Source organism: Saccopteryx bilineata, chromosome 2 (genome assembly GCF_036850765.1).
Source record: "Saccopteryx bilineata isolate mSacBil1 chromosome 2, mSacBil1_pri_phased_curated, whole genome shotgun sequence".
NCBI classification, from domain to species: domain Eukaryota; kingdom Metazoa; phylum Chordata; class Mammalia; order Chiroptera; family Emballonuridae; genus Saccopteryx; species Saccopteryx bilineata.
This window is the reverse complement of record NC_089491.1, coordinates 184,806,147-184,823,768: the sequence shown is the minus strand read 5'-3', so window position 1 is coordinate 184,823,768 and position 17,622 is coordinate 184,806,147. Positions and strand designations below refer to the sequence as shown.

General features: G+C 39.9%; 1 protein-coding gene and 1 pseudogene across 14 annotated transcripts in view; both read left to right on the top strand.

The window, feature by feature from the left end:
* FRY (FRY microtubule binding protein) overlaps positions 1-17,622 on the top strand; it is a 620,873-nt gene that overhangs the window by 499,112 nt on the left and 104,139 nt on the right. For all 14 annotated transcript variants that reach the window (XM_066258908.1, XM_066258906.1, XM_066258901.1 and 11 more), the window contains 6 exons: positions 4,820-4,970; positions 5,471-5,574; positions 6,344-6,529; positions 10,606-10,804; positions 13,679-13,800; positions 17,063-17,250. In XM_066258908.1, coding sequence (XP_066115005.1) covers positions 4,820-4,970; positions 5,471-5,574; positions 6,344-6,529; positions 10,606-10,804; positions 13,679-13,800; positions 17,063-17,250 — 950 coding nt within the window. The remainder of the gene's footprint in view (positions 1-4,819; positions 4,971-5,470; positions 5,575-6,343; positions 6,530-10,605; positions 10,805-13,678; positions 13,801-17,062; positions 17,251-17,622) is intronic.
* LOC136323763 (polypeptide N-acetylgalactosaminyltransferase 1-like) lies at positions 312-2,485 on the top strand (annotated as a pseudogene).

The following is a 17,622-nucleotide window of genomic DNA, read 5'->3' as shown; positions in this document are numbered from 1 at the left end:
CTACCAGCGGTCAGGGATGAGCACTGCAGCCCAGAGAACAGGCCGTGCGAAGGCCCGGGAGCCGGACAGTGCCTTGTATGGTCACAGTGCAGCAAGGAAGCCAGGAGTGGTGGAGTACGCAGGGGGCGGTGGTGGGAAATCAGCCAAGGGAGGAGTGGGAGGAAGATCTGTAAGGCCTGAAAGGCCATGGTATAGATTTTGAATTTCATTTTGATTGTGAAGGGAGGCCCCTGGAGAGGGCTAAGTGGGAAAATGCACATGAATGAACTTCTACTTTAAAAGGACTGCTCTGGTCCTACAAAAGTGTGGTGATTGTTTTCCATAATGAGGCTGGAGCACACTTCTGCGAACTGTCTATAGTGTCATTAATCAGTCACCATGCTAGAAGAAGTTGTTCTAGAGATGACACCAGTGAAAGAGCCTTTTTGAAAAGGCCCCTAGAGAATTATTTGAAAAAATTAGAAATCCAATTTCTGTAATTCAAATGGAACAACACTATGGATTGATCAGAGCTAGATTAAAAGGAGCTGCTATGTCTAGAGGCCAAGTGGTCACCTGCTTAGACACTCACTGTGAGTGTCTGGTGGGAAGGCTGGAGCCTCTGGTAGCCAGGGTCAAACAAGACAGAAAAGGAGTGGTATGTCCTATCACTGATGTGATCAGCAATGATACTTTTGAGCACATGATGAGTTTTCATGTGACCTATGGTGGAAGCTCAATTTTTGCTAATATTTTGTTCCCGTACGAGAAATGGACAAAAGAAAAGGTGACTGGCTCTTCTTGTCAGAACACCTAAGATGGCAGGCAGCCTTTTTTCAATAGACAGAGATTATGTTCAGAAAATTAGAACCTCTGATACCAGAAATGGATATTTGCGGGAGAGAAAACCGAGAAATTTCCTTTAGGATTTGACAGCATGGAGGAACTTTAGAAATTGTTCCTTGCTCACATGTTGGACACGTGCTTCAGAAAGCTACACCTTACTTGTTTCTGGGAGGTGCAGGGAAGATTATCGATAAAAATAACAGACTGCTTGCAGAAATGTCGATGAATGAATTCAAGAATCTTTTCTATGTAATTTCTCCAAGTGTTGTAAAGGTAGATTATGGAGATACAGCATCAAGACTTGGTCTAAGACACAAACTCCTATACAAACCTTTCTCTGGGTACCTAGAGAATATTTATCTTGATTCTCAAGATTCAAGATATGAAATGTGGAAAGATGTCAGTGTCAAGATAACATGGCTAGCACTGGCCGGATAGCTTGGTTGGTTAGACTCTAGAACAGGGGTCCCCAAACTTTTTACACAGGGGGCCAGTTCACTGTCCCTCAGACCGTTGGAGGGCCGGACTATAAAAAAAAACTATGAACAAATTCCTATGCACACTGCACTTATCTTATTTTGAAGTAAAAAAACAAAACGGGAACAAATATATTTAAAATAAAGAACAAGTAAATTTAAATCAACAAACTGACCAGTATTTCAATGGGAACTATGGGCCTGCTTTTGGCTAATGAGATGGTCAATGTGCTCCTCTTACCACCAATGAAAGAGGTGCCTCTTCTGGAATTGTGGCGGGGGCCAGATAAATGGCCTCAAGGGGCCGCAGTTTGGGGACCCCTGCTCTAGAGCATGGTCCCAAAGCGCAGAGGTTGCCGGTTTGATCCCCAGTCAGGGCACAGACAGCAACAGATCGATGTTTCTCAAATCAGTAAAATAAACATTAAAAAAAAAAGATAACAGGCCCTGGCCGGTTGGCTCAGGGGTAGAGCATCGGCCTGGCGTGCGGGGGACCCGGGTTCGATTCCCAGCCAGGGCACATAGGAGAAGCGCCCATTTGCTTCTCCACCCCCCCTCCTTCCTCTCTATCTCTCTCTTCCCCTCCCGCAGCGAGGCTCCATTGGAGCAGAGATGGCCCGGGAGCTGGGGATGGCTCCTTGGCCTCTGCCCCAAGCGCTAGAGTGGCTCTGGTCGCGGCAGAGCAACGCCCTGGAGGGGCAGAGCATCGCCCCCTGGTGGGCGTGCCGGGTGGATCCCGGTCGGGTGCATGCGGGAGTCTGTCTGTCTCCCCGTTTCCAGCTTCAGAAAAATACAAAAAAAAAAAAAAAGATAACATGGCTAGAAAAGAGAAGGAAAAAGAGGGAGTTTTTCATGGTCACAATGTGGGAAGTAACCAGGTTTTCTCTTCTATACCAACAAAGAATGAGAGCAGATGACCTTTGCTTGGTTGTGTGAATGTCTCCAAACTTGATAGCCCAGTCGTGATGCTCAGACGACACCAAGTGAAAGGCAACCACTTTGGGTTCTGCAACGTGTGAACAGAAATCAGTTCCCTGCTGGAGCTCCAGAGTAGCCCAGACAGGTGCCCAGCATTGGAGACTGCGGGAAGCCAGTCACAGCAATGGCTTCTTTGAAACATTACTCTTCTAGAAATATTGAGACTAATTTACACAAATAGAGGGAAAAAAAATAATAAGGATTGATTGGGATACCTTAGCATACAATTCTGTCATTCTTAAGATGCAGAAAAGGAAAAATACTTCCTCCTACAGGATGTAAAGTTTACCAACCATTAAAACTTAGACTCCTGTCCCTTCTCAAAAACTGAAGCAGAAATGCACCCCCATGTTTATGGCAGCATTGTTCACAATAGTGAAGATCTGGAAACAGCCCAAGTGTCTGTTGGTGGACAAGTGGATTAAAAAGCTTTGGTACATATATATATATTGTTGTATATATTCATTTCTGCTGAACATGCTATAATATAAAGAGATTGCCTAAAATATTTTTCTGACTAGTATATTAAGTATTCATATACTAATATACAGATATATGAAAAGAAGTGGAACCAGATTCAGAATCATGAAAACAACATTTTTACAATTTAAAAAACTATATTAAACAGAGTTTAAAGGAAATTAAAACAGAACTCTAAGAAGTGTAATTTGTTATAGTATAATATCAAATTTCTGTATAAATTTTATATGTCAGTGGGGCAAAGGACTGATTTCAATGACATTTATTTTGTTTGCATCCGTGATGGTCATGGACACTTTTTAATATCTCCTTGAGCTGCCAAAATTGAGCTGGAAAAAAAACGACTCTTTGAATATAGTTTTTAATTGCTTTTACAATTTTTAAAATTTGGCTTGTGGGCATTGAATTGTACTTTTTAATTGCCTTCCAAAAAGGAAAATTTAAAATAATTTCTGGTCTCATTGAAAAAATTAGATATTTCAATTGTTCTTGGGTCAACTGGTTTATAGACTGTTATACACATACAAATTTATTAGATTTTCAACTTCTCAACTTGATTCAACTAATTATGCTTAATACCCAAGATCCATACTACTGTATACAGCAATAAATCTTCAGTGTTTTTGTTTATGATTTCACTCAACAAAAGACCTGCAGGAAGGATTCATTGTTTGGGTATTTAAAGATGATACATTTAATGATTTTTTAAAATTTTGTTTTTTTTACAGAGACAGAGAGAGAGTCAGAGAGAGGGATAGATAGGGACAGACAGACAGGAACGGAGAGAGATGAGAAGCATCAATCATCAGTTTTTCGTTGCAACACCTTAGTTGTTCATTGATTGCTTTCTTATATGTGCCTTGACCGTGGGCCTTCAGCAGACCGAGTGACCCCTTGCTCGAGCCAGCGACCTTGGGTCCAAGCTGGTGAGCTTTTTGTTCAAGCCAGATGAGTCCGCACTCAAGCTGGTGACCTCGGGGTCTCGAACCTGGGTTCTCCACATCCCAGTCTGACGTTCTATCCACTGCACCACCACCTGGTCAGGCCATTTAATGATTTTTTTGAAAACTGTTTTTAGTGTATACTCAAGATGTGCTTCATTCTCAAGTGCATATTTAGATCACATTCTTGAGTTGAAATGTTGATCTGCTGTTTTAAAAAAATTTTTTTGACTGAAAATGTTTTTAAAAATTAATGAGTAAAAGGATTACTCTAGTCAATTATACCAAAATAAAGTAAAATAAAATAATACATAAGGTGGCTTTGGTTGTCTGTGTAATATAGACTATAAAAGAAGGGCAAGGAGGCCCCTGGGAGACAGTAAGGAGGCTTTGCACTAACCCGTGTGAGAGGGTTAGACTAGGGTGATAGTGATTGATGGAGATAGTGGATATGTTTTGAAGGTAGAGCTAATTGACTATATGTAAGGTGTCAAGTCACTTAACCTCAGTTTCTCCTCTATAAAACAGGGATAATTGGTACCTGTTATTAAGCTATTAATATGGGAAATGGGTAGACAAGTGTCTGGCATAAGGTAAGTACTCTCTGTGTTAATTTTAATGTTGTTGTTTTTATTATCATTACTATTATCATCTTCATTGTAATTATGAGTTGGATGTGAGCGCTGAGAGAGAAATCAGGACCTAAGGCTCCTGTCTTGAGCAAACTGGAAATATGGGACTGCATTTTACTGAGATGGGGGAGATTAGAGAAAGAGCAAGTTTTTACAGCAATAGGAATTCATATGACTTAATGTCTTTTTGTGTATCTGTATGATCTATCACTCTATAATGAATAACTATAAATTAAGCATCCACAAAATAAAGAGATGAAAGGAAGAAACCTAATGAAGTGATTCCTACCCATTTGATTGTATAATTTACACTCACCAAACTGAATGAGTAAAGTTATTTTTACAAGCATGAACTTTTTTAAGAGCCTTTCTGAAAACACCAAGTAGGGAAAATAAAATTCTCTCTCTAAAGATAAAGCACACTATGTAAACACAATAAATAAATAAATAAAAATAAAGCACACTGTCTTTCTTTCTTATCCTGCAGATGACCCGATATCTCCATATACAAGCTGGCTGTTGACTATAATAGAGACCAAACAGCCACAGCCCTTACCAATGCCTTCTACTGGGGGTTGCTGGGCCCCCCTGGTTGACTACCTCCCAGAGACCATCACTCCTCGGGGGCCACTCCACAGGTGAGCAGCATGTGCAGGTAGAGGAGAATGACCAGTTACTATTGACTTCTTCCTAGAAGAAGAGGGAAACCCCTTCCAGGTCCCTCAAATGAAATCAGAGGAAACTTGTGTGACTTGAATTGCAGCTCAGACCATATTGGCAGAGTTTGGTCAAATATTCACCAATGTACAAAGCTGCTTTGTCAGCTCAGCAATTTTTCTTTGATGTCATCTTGATATAGGTCTTCATTCTGTTATGTGTTTTAGATTGTAAGCAACTTGAAAGGAGGACCCTTCTGCTTTTCTTCGTCCTCAGCTCTTACTACCTCGTGACAAGTAAACTTTGTTCTGTGATTAGCTCAACTGATGTTTCTTCTTATGGATTTGCTCAGTGCAGTGTCAGAAGTTACACTAGTTTGTCAGCAAAGCTTAAGTGTTTTATTGAATTGTGATTTAATGATCTATACATGAATTTCTGTCCTGTGTAGAAGTTGCGTTAACTTTGTCATTTCACTGGTTAGGTGCAATATTGCTGTGATCTTCATGACTGAGATGGTGGTAGATCACAGTGTAAGAGAAGACTGGGCTCTTCACCTGCCATTATTACTTCATGCTGTCTTCTTAGGTAAGACTAGATCCACAAGGTGTTCCAGCCAATACGGTCAAACTCTGTGGAGGTAATCCAGAGAGCTCATGTACATCAACATTTGCTTTCCTTGTTTCTAAATACTTAGTCTCTTCCTTGTTTCATTGCCTTTTTGTGATATCTGTTCTAAAATTGCAGCTGATCCGGCATTATGTAACACTGTCCTGTGACTACAGTGTAAATAGAGTGCCACCTTGTTCATGCTATACATATGAAGATATTCAAAACAAACTGGGCCTCTTGGAGAGTCTTGGGCTGGATGTGTTAAAGTGAAAACCATAATACACGATCAATACATAGACAGGAAGAGTATAGAGCACAGCAGACCACGCACTGAGATTTTAACACATCCAAGTTGTAGAGCAAAACTGGGAAGAGAAACAACCAGTCAGGGAGTTTAGTTACGGAGCAATGGATAAAATTAGAATCCTTCAGGAACAGGGAGATCCAGGGAAGAAGACAGCCTCTAGAAGAAGGAATGCTAACTATGTTAGGAGGTCAAGGGAAGTCCATCTATCAGCATTTTATGAGAACATTTGATTTAAGAAATAAAACATTTTTATTTTCCCTAAGCCCAAATTCTTTATGTCGGTAACACAAACAATAACGAAGAAAACTGAACATTCTTTTAAGATATTTGTCCCCTCCCACATTCTCCTGCCTAGGGTGTCTTGGAATCTTTACTATCCCTGGAATCTAAATGAGCTTACAATTTGTTTATATCAAGAGATTTCATGTTTTGTTCCAGGTTTGGACCATTACCGTCCTGAAGTCTTTGAACACAGTAAGAACCTCCTTCTTCACCTCTTGATTGCACTGTCCTGCAACAGCAACTTCAACACCATTGCCTCTGTGCTCCTGCAGACTCGCGAGATGGGAGAAACCAAGACCCTGACAGTCCAGCCAGCTTACCAACCCGAGTATCTCTACACAGGTAATGGAGGGAGGAGGGGCTGAAAGCCTGAGACACTGTCACAATTTCAGAGGTTACCAAAGGCATCAGTGGGGCCCAGGTTACCTTCTCCAATACTCTTACCCACCCCCAACCTTTCCAAGTATAAAATAACAGCTTGATAAATAGGCACCATTTCCCTCAATAGTGACATGCCTCACAAAATCCTTCTATGTTACTGAATATTTTCAATTGTATTTTCTGTATCATTATTGAAAAGCAGAAACCATGAGCAAGCTGAACCAAAAACACAAGGCTAGTGTGTTCAAAAAGGGAAATTTATTTTAAAAATAGGTGCAGGCAGGCTGAGACCAGCAAAGGGTGTCAACCTGAGGGAGGGATAGGGCATGGGTTATATAGATTAATCAAAGGGCTTTGGGCAAAAGCAGCTGATGTTGCTGCATCTGCTGGTGCAAGACCGTTTTCCTTTGTGGATTGGAGTGGTGCCATGGTTTCTCAAAATTGTTTGCACTCTGAGCCAACTGTTCCTTTTTAGCAAGAGAGGTTTGGGCTTGTTGCAGGAAACAAAGGAGGAGAGAGGTGCTCAGACAAGTGCTGGAGGAAGGGGGGTTTATTTTAGCTGGTGGAGCAGTGTGACCCAAAAAAGGCAATAAAACACGAGCTCCTCAAAGTTAGTTTTTCTGAGTCTCATATAGCTTGACAGCTTTAGCTTTCATGTGACAAGTGCCTGGTTTCTTTGATCTCTTTGTGTGTAGACCTACATGACTTTCAAGTCTCTAGGAGGGGAGGTGGTCTGAGGGGAGGTCTGGACTGTCTGTCCTTGACTATTCACATATCTCATTTTCCTTGCTGGCGCTGCAAGTTCATTTCAGGGAGTTGATAAAAGGGCTACAGCTGTGGTTTGTTACTTTTCAAACGAACTCAATCAGCCATTCCTCTTTTAGGCGGGGTTACTAAGTAAGCCAGTCCACCTTCGGGCCTGCATTGTTCTCAAGATGGCAGCTGAGTAGCCATTTTATCTATCAATTATTATGTTTTGCTCTCATTAAATATATTTTTACCAGTACATTAAAAATTAAGATGTGTGTTGGACAAGAGCTGCTGTGTAGCATTCTGAAAGATGAGAGTACAGGAGGAGTGACCATCTCCATCACTTGAGAACAGGTCACTGCCAAATATCAGAGGTTTAACTTGTGTTCCTTCTGGTTTCTCTGAGGGAATTTTCACTTTATTGAATGACTGGCTTTTCTGGAAGGCACTAAGGAAAGGAAGTCTGTTAAAAACCACTGCTATTTTGAAAATAAACATTTCTTCTTAAAAAATGAGAATGGAAAGCATTTCCTGAGTCAAAGAAATTACTATTGTTCTATCCAATAGTTCATGAAAACTTTCCCAAAAGAATTGACCAGAATTCATTTATATAGAATGAGAACATTTTAGGCCCTAGCTGGTTGGCTCGGCAGTAGAGCATCGGCCCGGCGTCCAGAAGTCCCGGGTTCAATTCCCGGCCAGGGCACACAGGAGAAGCACCCATCTGCTTCCCTTCCTCCTCTCCTTCCTCTCTATCTCTCTCTTCCCCTCCTGCAGCCAAGGCTCCATTGGAGCAAAGTTGGCCTGGGTGCTGAGGGACATCTCTATGGCCTCCGCCTCAGGTGCTAGAATGGCTCCGGCCTCAACGGAGCAATACCTCAGATGGGCAGAGCATTGCCCCTGGTGGGCATGCCACGTGGATCCTAGTCGGATACATGCAGGAGTCTGTCTGACTGCCTCCCCACTTCTAACTTCAGAAAAATACAAAAAATAAAAATAAAAAAAGTGAGAACATTTTTAATATCTTGCAATGATGATAAACTAACAGAGTTCTGGGACTACCTTTTTACCTAATTATTGTGTACAGTACTTTGGCATTGGACATGGTATGGCATTTCATATTACCACATACTTCCTTCATAACCTTGAAATTGTACCTGGTATTCATTACTGGTACTCAGCACTACCTTGTCTTCTGAGAGGTGTTAACATATGTCTTAGAAAACAAATATGAAGTTATTAACTCTGAGATCAAAGGACCACTGAGCTCTTCATTATTGAATATTTTCAAATATATTTTTCATATTATTATGTTTCATTGTAAGATCTTAACATTGAACCATATTACACTTAATTGAAAATAATCCATCAATAGTTTTTCAGACACAAAGCTCTCTTTTCTATAGATGCGTAAAGAATCTGAAGCATTCTGGCTGCTCTAACTCCCCAGGGTAAAGATATTTTTTTTAAGCACTGGCTTTAGGCTAAGAAAACTATAAAGTCTGCTAAGTTGTGTGTCTCTGAGTGCATCAGTTTTATATTCACTATTCTGAGTGGCATAAATGGTTGAGAGTAGAGATTTACAAAACAAGGCAAGAGATTTTATCTTGTGGATATTTATCCACAGGCAAGACAAACTATGGCTAGCTAGAATGATTGAATCTGAAACATGCTTGAAATAGGTATTTGCACAAATGGTTTGAGACAAGTCTCCTTTTCATAAACATGTGTAATAATTATTGAACACCTTGTTTCAACTGTAGTTGCTTTCAAATCCGCACAAAGAACCTGTGATACAAATTGTCTTATATTATATAACTGAGGTACAGAGAAGTCCTATAAACTCCCTGAGATTATACAATAAATGGCAGAAATGATATTCAGACCCAGGATTATTCATTTCTAATTCAATATATCTTTCAGACTCACCAGAACTCTGTACTCTTTATGATTTTTAAGTAGAAGGAAGGGGATGGTTGTGTGTATACATTTTCAAACCCACTGTTGTAACACATCTAGAGATATAGAACCAAATACAAAGTGGGGGGAAAAACTAATATTTTATTATACCATATGTCTTTGACTAACATGATATATATTTGTTAAAATATGCTGCTCACAAAAATTAAGGGACATTTTATCTCTTCATATTCATTTTGAAATATCTCCTAATTTTTGTGAGCAGTATAATTAACATGAACAAAACACTTGTGATTCTGGGTACATTTACTCAAAAACAAGATGTATAAATTACTCCTCATTCTTTAAGTGACTGGCATCCTCAAAAATGGTATCATTTCATATGTCTAAGCAATCTGATATCCGGGCATAATACAGTGTGTCCGTAAAGTCATGGTGCACTTTTGACCGGTCACAGGAAAGCAACAAAAGACAATAGAAATGTGAAATCTGCACCAAATAAAAAGAAAACTTTCCCAGTTTCATACCTCTTCGGTGCAGTTCGATGTGGGCTCACACACATATTTTTTAGGGTTCCTTAGGTAGCTATCCCGTGTAGCCTCTACAGACTCGTCACTGACTGATGGCCTATCAGAACAGGGTTTCTCCACCAAACTGCCGGTTTCCTTCAACTGCTTATCCCACTAAGTAATGTTACTCCTATGTGGTGGCGCTTCGTTATAAACGCACTGATATTCACGTTGCACTTTGGTCACAGATTTGAATTTAGGGAGCCACAGAACACACTGAACTTTCCTCTGTACTGTCCACATCTCGACTGGCATGGCTGTGGGATGCTCTGCTGTATACACGGTGTTACATCATCATCTGCACATGCGCACATGCTGCCACATCATCCTACAGAAACTGGGAGGGTTTTCCTTTTATTTGGTGCAGATTTCACATTTCTATCGTCTTCTGTTGCTTTCCTGTGACTGGTCAAAAGTGCACCATGACTTTACGGACACACTGTATATTAATTGACAGCAGTTAGGTCTAGATGTATATTGGAACACACACACACACACACACACACACACACACACACCACTTCCTTTGCAGAAAGCATTAATTAAAGCCTCCTATAATAATATTATGTACTATCAAATAAGTTTCTGTACTCCTGCTACCAAATCCACTCTGATTTACACAGCAATGTAACTATTCTGTAAACTAGGTAAGAATATAAGTCTCTTCTAACCATAGCCAGAGCCAAAATCAAATGTTTTCTCCAAAATATGCGATAACTACACACCTCAGTATGCTCACCTTCTGACCTCATTACTGCCCTGCCCAGCACACTCCACATTGACCTACTTCTCAACCAGGTGGTTTTGACTTCCTGAGGGAGGACCAGTCATCGCCAGTTCCAGACTCAGGGCTGAGCTCCAGTTCCACCTCCTCCAGCATCAGTCTGGGAGACAGCAGTGGGAACCTCCCACAGATGACCCAGGAGGTAGAAGACGTGGACACAGCTGCTGAAACAGATGAGAAGGGCAACAAGCTCATTGAATTTCTGACTACCAGGTAAGGAGGGCAGGGAGACCAGCTGCTGTTTTCCAGTCCCTTCAAAGCCACAGAGGTGGAAACGCGAGCCCAGAGCTCTAGCAAAGTCCTGTTTTCTCTTCTAAATTGTGTCAGCTAAAGTCTGTATATAAAGCAGACACTGGTAGAAGAGCCCTCTGATGTCACCATTGATGGGAAGGGAGTGTTGGTGTATACAGTCATCCCTTGCAATATCATGGTTCACTTTTCACACTCTCACTGTATCACGGACTTTTAAATTGTATATATCTAATTTGTATCGTGGATTTTTTGCTATATCGCGGGATTTTGAAGTATAAAGGTATTTTTATATATTTATTATTTTAATTATTTTTGCGGTGAAATAAGCATTCTCTAACCTAAAAAATTGATAACTATAAAAACATTAATTAAAACATATTAAAAGAATATTAAATTGAAATAAAGCCTTAGAATATATATATAAATAATAAAATAAATATAAGGTCGCTACTTCGCAGATTTTCGCCTATTGTAGGTGGTTCTGGAAAGACAAGGGACCGCTGTAACAACAATGTAGCAGATGGTAGTAGGAGATGGTAGTGCTCCTGGGTAAACATGACTTTATTCATCTGTTAGAGCTGTCAGGATGTGAGAGTTCTGAGCCTTGGTAAATAACTTTCCTCTGCAAGCCAAATATATCAGCCATAGTCTACTCAGGAGCAGCTGCTGAGTGAACCATGGTCTGCTTATCTAATCCAAAGAGTCATTTATAAATGAAAGTCAGAAACCAGAAACAGTAAGGAAGCATGATCAGAAAGGAACCAAATGAATAATAGACCAAAATCAAGAAAAAGCAATCCCACTTTTTAGGTCTTCTGGTTCTTCTAATGAACAATGTAGTTTCAGAATCTCTCCTACCCCAAGGTCCAGCATTTGTGTAAAAGCAGGCTTACCTGTGAGTATGATATGCTCTTGTGCTAGGAATCTAATCTCAATTTGTGTTATCAAGTGATTTTTCTTCCATCAATTAACGCATCAATTAATGAAAAAGAGCATTTTCTTTTATCAGAGTATACTGGGCAGCTATCAGCTCATGTGGGATTTAATGGTCAGGAAAGTTAAGAAGGGGCTGATACTGCCCACACACAAAGTACTACAGATGCTTGAATACTTCGTTGTCACTACTCACCATTATCAATGCCATGTGACATGTGGCTCCATCCTATTCTTACTGTTGAAAAACAGGCAGTGATGGGATTCAAATTATTTAACAACCAGTTCTCTGCCCTAATGACTGTTTTAAGTATAAAAAAATATTACTGAAAGGTAGTTTATTATTTCATGCATTTAATACTTAAATGAGAACAAAAAGGTACACAAAAGTAGATAATGTTATAAGAAAGTTTTAAAATATTAATGAAAAAATATTTAATACCTGACAAAAAATAATATAAGTTGTCACCCCCTGGTTGTTTGGCACTTTTTCTCTTTACATTATATGTTTGTTTACTGAAGTAACAAACATGAGAGAATTAAAATGTAGTATATCATCAAAGGTATAGAGTTTTATGAAGTGAATTAATAAATATTACAAGCATAGTTCTGTCAATTTTTTTTTTACCTGTGGATGGAATGAACATTACTGCGGGCATTTAGAATACACTGTTGTGCAGTGGATAAAGTGTCGACCTGGAATGCTGAGGTCACTGGTTCAAAACCCTGTGCTTGCCCAGTCAAGGCACATATGGGAGTTGATGCTTCCTGCTCCTTCTCCCATCACTCTCTCTCTCCTTCTCGCTTTTTCCTTCTCTCTCTCTCTCTCCTCTAAAGTGAATAAATTAAAATAATTAAAGAAAAAGAATACATTATTGCACAGATGAACATTAAAAAAGAGTAAGGAATGTAAATTTGTGATTTCCACATTGAGCGCTGCCCAGGCGCCCACCTTAGAGAGAACCCTGATTACAAGTGCCATTTGAACAACTGGTTTGCCAAACTCAAAAAAATTAGGCATCAGTTCTGCTGAACCAGTGCAAACCAGCTGAATCCCACACTGAAAACAGGTAAACAACAATATCTTCAATTTGGTTCCACAATATTCAGCAATCTGATAATATGATCCTGATAAAAGCATTATCTCCCCAAATCTGACAGATGCACATTGATTCCCTCTCTAAATCTATAGTTTATTTATAACTTTATATCATGTTAATTTAACCCACACTTATGGAGTATCTCTCATGGGACAAACCCTGTTCTGGTTAATTGAAAGTTTTTTGTTTTGTGATTACATGTTTTGAGGTTTTGGTTTTGTGAGTAAAACATAAGAAATATGTCTCTATGAATTAGCTAGATCTGTTTTTTGTTTTTTCAAAATGACTACATTTTTATTTTTTTTTATTTTTTACAGAGACAGAGAGAGTCAGAGATAGGGATAGATAGGGACAGACAGACACGAACAGAGAGAGATGAGAAGCTTCAATCATCAGTTTTTCATTGTGATACCTTAGTTGTTCATTGATTGCTTTCTCATACATGCCTTGACTGTGGGGCTACAGCAGACCCAGTAACCCCTTACTCAAGCCAATGACCTTGGGTGCAAGCTGGTGAGCCTCACTCGAACCAGATGAGCCCACGCTCAAGCTGATGACCTCGGGGTCTCGAACCTGGGTCCTCTGCATCCCAGTTCGACGCTCTATCCACTGCACCACCACCTGGTCAGGCACTAGATCTGTTTTGAATGTGCTCTTAAGTTCTTTAAGACTGAAATTCACCCCTAGATTATTTAGTGACATTTTAAATATGTATATTATACCTTTGGAGTTAGAACAACATGAATGGTTTTCAAAATGCAAAGTGACAGTTACATTTTGACATTGTGTGGCTTTGTTTCAGAGCATTTGGTCCACTTTGGTGCCATGAAGACATCACGCCCAAAAATCAAAATTCAAAGAGTGCTGAACAACTCACGAACTTTCTACGTCACGTTTTATCTGTATTCAAAGATTCTAAATCAGGTACTTCATCCTGTTTCCCCAAATCCCTTCCACTTTGAGGATTTTTCTATAATCAAGCTCATTCTACCCCATATGACTATACTATATATCATATGTAGTATATATCAGAATTTATACTTTAAATGTATATCATGTGATATGTATGATATATACCATATATATGTACCATCTATGTACCATATATATATATATATATACACATATATATATATATTTCTGAAGTTGGCACTGATATTCATAGGGGAGTTTTGAAGTTCATTTCAGATGTGCCTGGCTGACCTAAAATGTCAAGTGTACTTGCATTATACTCTATTAAATAAAATTCCCAAAGTCATCATTCTCCTTACCTCATCACCTAAACTAGAATTAACTGTGCCTATTCTGTTAATTTTATTTAAAGAAGGCCATCAGAAATAGATCTTATTAATTGATTAGATATAGACTCAACTGTGAGAAATTGCCAGATTTGCAAACTGGTTTAAAAAAAAAAAGAATTTTGGATAAAATGTTTTTGACTTTAAAAAATAGTTGCTAACAATTCTTGTTCCAATGGTTATTGAATATTCTGAACCCAGTGTGATTCTCAGTTAAACTATAAGAGCATCATAATATTGAAGCCACAGTTAAATTCCATTTGGATTCAACTTTGCCTGATCCAATATGTGAGGGAAATTTAAGTGTGGTTTTTCAGCCCAGTGCAATGACAACTTTTGTCTCGCACCCGGCCTGGCACAGTGAGTGTAGCTCACTGGTTCCCTGGCTGCTCTGATAATTAGCACATATAACAAGTTGAACCATTCCGGATTAGCCATGTCTGTTTTTGTTATCAGAGGGTTTTTATTTAAAAAGCAGAACTAATGATACACAAAAGTGGGAAAGTCATTCTAGAAATATGATGGCCTAGATTTCTGGTCTTGAATTTCCACTTTGAATAATTTTTCTGAAATATAAAGACCTCTTCTATTGTAATTCCCACAATTTAAGAGTCACTTACAATTGCACACAGCCCAAAGGATGTGTGAACTATTTATTTGTCTAAAACTTTTAACTGTATGAAGTTAATGAAATTGAGAAAACATATGAATGCCTTATGCTGTGTTCTCAGCGGGTGTCTTTCATACATTTTACCCGAGGTGTTTTTACCCTCTGCTTTCTACCTGTTGCCACTATTGCACGATAAAAGGTATTCCTGGTAGCACTTGTACCAGTCAAGTGTCATAGCTGCTGAAACAACTCGCAGAGCACAAATGCCCAACACGTCAGTTATTTCCAGATCACATAACAGTTCAATGTTGATATTGGGCAGGCGGCCTCCCACCTGGAGCTCAGCAACCCTCCACCCTGTGGCTCTGTCACCTTCCAGGCTCAGAAGTCTTTACTGGACCCTCTGCATCCAGCCAGCAGGAGAAGGAAGAGAGAGTAGAGGATTACTCAGAGGTGTTCACACGCCAGGCCTGAATGGGGCACTCAGTCCTTCTGCCCACATTCTGCTGGCCTCAACTCAGGCACAAGGTCACATGTCACTGCAAGGAAGGCTGAGAGATATAGCTCACTGTGTGACTGGGGAGATGCCACACATGAAATAGCTTTTCTTAAAGGTTACTGCCATGTGTCTGCAGTCCTCCCGGTAGAGTTCTAGGCTTCAATGACTTAAATAAGCTTTTGTTCAAGTAGGAAAAACATGTTTGGAAAACAAATAAACAAAAAGACATAGAGAACAGTTCTGAAACATGACCCATTCATAATGGCTATTGAATATTCTGAACCCAGTGTGATTCTCAGTTAAACTATAAGAGCATCATAATATTGAGCATACCCATATTGGTTTAATCCTGCATTTACCACCCTGTATTTGCCTGAGTCTGTTTCCCAGGACCCTGTGTTCACTCTGAAGGAACACTTTCTTATGTCATCAACATGCCCCTAGGCTAAGAATAACACTGATTTATTCCTCCTGATCCACTCTCATTTCACCATCAAATGTGGCACAGAGACCCCAGATCACACAGGCAGCCAAAATCCTTTTTCACAGTATGTCCTCTGACTCCTAGAGCCTGGTTCTCTCCCTGCAGAGAGGTACTACATGTGTACAACCTAATAGCACAGACTTCAGTAAGGAGCTTTTCCTCACATTTTTATTTCCATTTAGTTCAATAATTTTCTAATGACAGCTTCCCTCTGTGTTATTGGAAGAACACGTTCTGGCAAAGGTCCAATCTATTGCTGCCTTCTCCACAGTGTTTACATTTATATATCTGAGTATTTAAACACCACTCTGAAGAGCAAAGATGTGAGTCCAAGCCTCAATTGGGTTTCAAGTTGACTAGATTCACTAACAGCTTCGTCTATGTACATAATTCTCAGAACATTTGTTTCTAACAAATTGTCTTATGTAAAAAAAAAAAGTGAAAATTTCCCATGTAACAGTAGTACAGAAGAATAATGTAATAATGTAGAAATATAGCATGTAATAAATAGCAGTACCCTTGTCAACACGTATGCAACATGTACTGTTCTAAGTACTTTTGAAGTTGTTTAATTTTCACAAAACTTCTATGAGATAGATGCTATTATTCATAAGTTAAAGGTAAGGAACAGGCACATAAAGAATAAGTTTCTTTATCAGAGTCTAAAAACTTCTAGTTCAAACCTAGCACCATCTTGCTCCAGAGCTTCTGACTACTACGCTATGCTCCTCAAGATTAACATTTGTGGGCACTGACTGGTTGGCTCAGCATTAGAGCCCAGTGTGTGGAAGTCCCAGGTTTGATTCCCGGTCAGGGCACACAGGAGAAGTGACCATCTGCTTCTCCACCCTTCCCCTTTTTCTCTCTCTCTCGCTCTCTTTCTCTCTCTTTCCTTCTCCCTCTTACCTTCTTCCACAGCCATGGCTCGAATGTTTGGAGTAAGTTGGTCCCATGCTCTAAGGGTGGTTCCATGGCCTCGCATCAGGCACTAAAATAGCTCGGTTGCTGAGCAACAGAGCAGCAGCCCCAGATGGTCAGAGCATAGCCCTGTAGGGCACTTGCTTGGTGGATCCAGTTGGGGAGCATGCTGGAGTCTGTTTCTCTGCCTCCCCACCTCTCACTTGATAGAAGAAGAAAAAAATTGTGTCTGTGTGTTTTTTTAAGTGTTAATTTTTAAACAAGTACCACCAAGAGACAGCCCCATGCAGTGACCCTGTTTCAAAGCTTCAGCTAACTGTTGCCCCAGGCTTTGCAGAGTGGCCACTGATCCGGTCTCTGGCTTCTTGCTGCCCTAGGTTTCCGTCTGGAGCAACACTTGAGTGAGGTTGCACTGCAGACAGCCCTGGCGAGCTCTTCAAGGCACTATGCCTGTCGGTCCTTCCAGATATTCCGGGCCATCAAACAGCCTCTGTCAGCGCATGCCTTGTCTGACCTTCTCTCAAGACTGGTGGAGGTGATCGGAGAACATGGCGATGAGATTCAGGTAGGGAAGGAGAGACCACCAAACACATCCTGTTTTTCTCATTTTAGAGAGAATTAACAACTTTCTGAAAGCCTTGTTTCTCTTGCCAATTATTCTAGCCCTCTGGACATGTACAATTCCTTAAAAAAAATTTAGAGGTTGATTTTTATATTTTACCAAAAGTCATTCCCAGGAGTATTGGGCTAGGAACTAACTCCACAGATATCGTTATGTCTTATTTAAGCTAACAACTTAAATAATCTTTGGTGATTCTTATTTCTTGTTTTGTTGTTGGTTTTATTTGGTGGAGGACAGGAAAGATGTTACGTACTGTTTTGTCTTTTTGCCACTAACCTCAGTTGTTATTGTGCTATTTTCCCACCTACAAAAGAG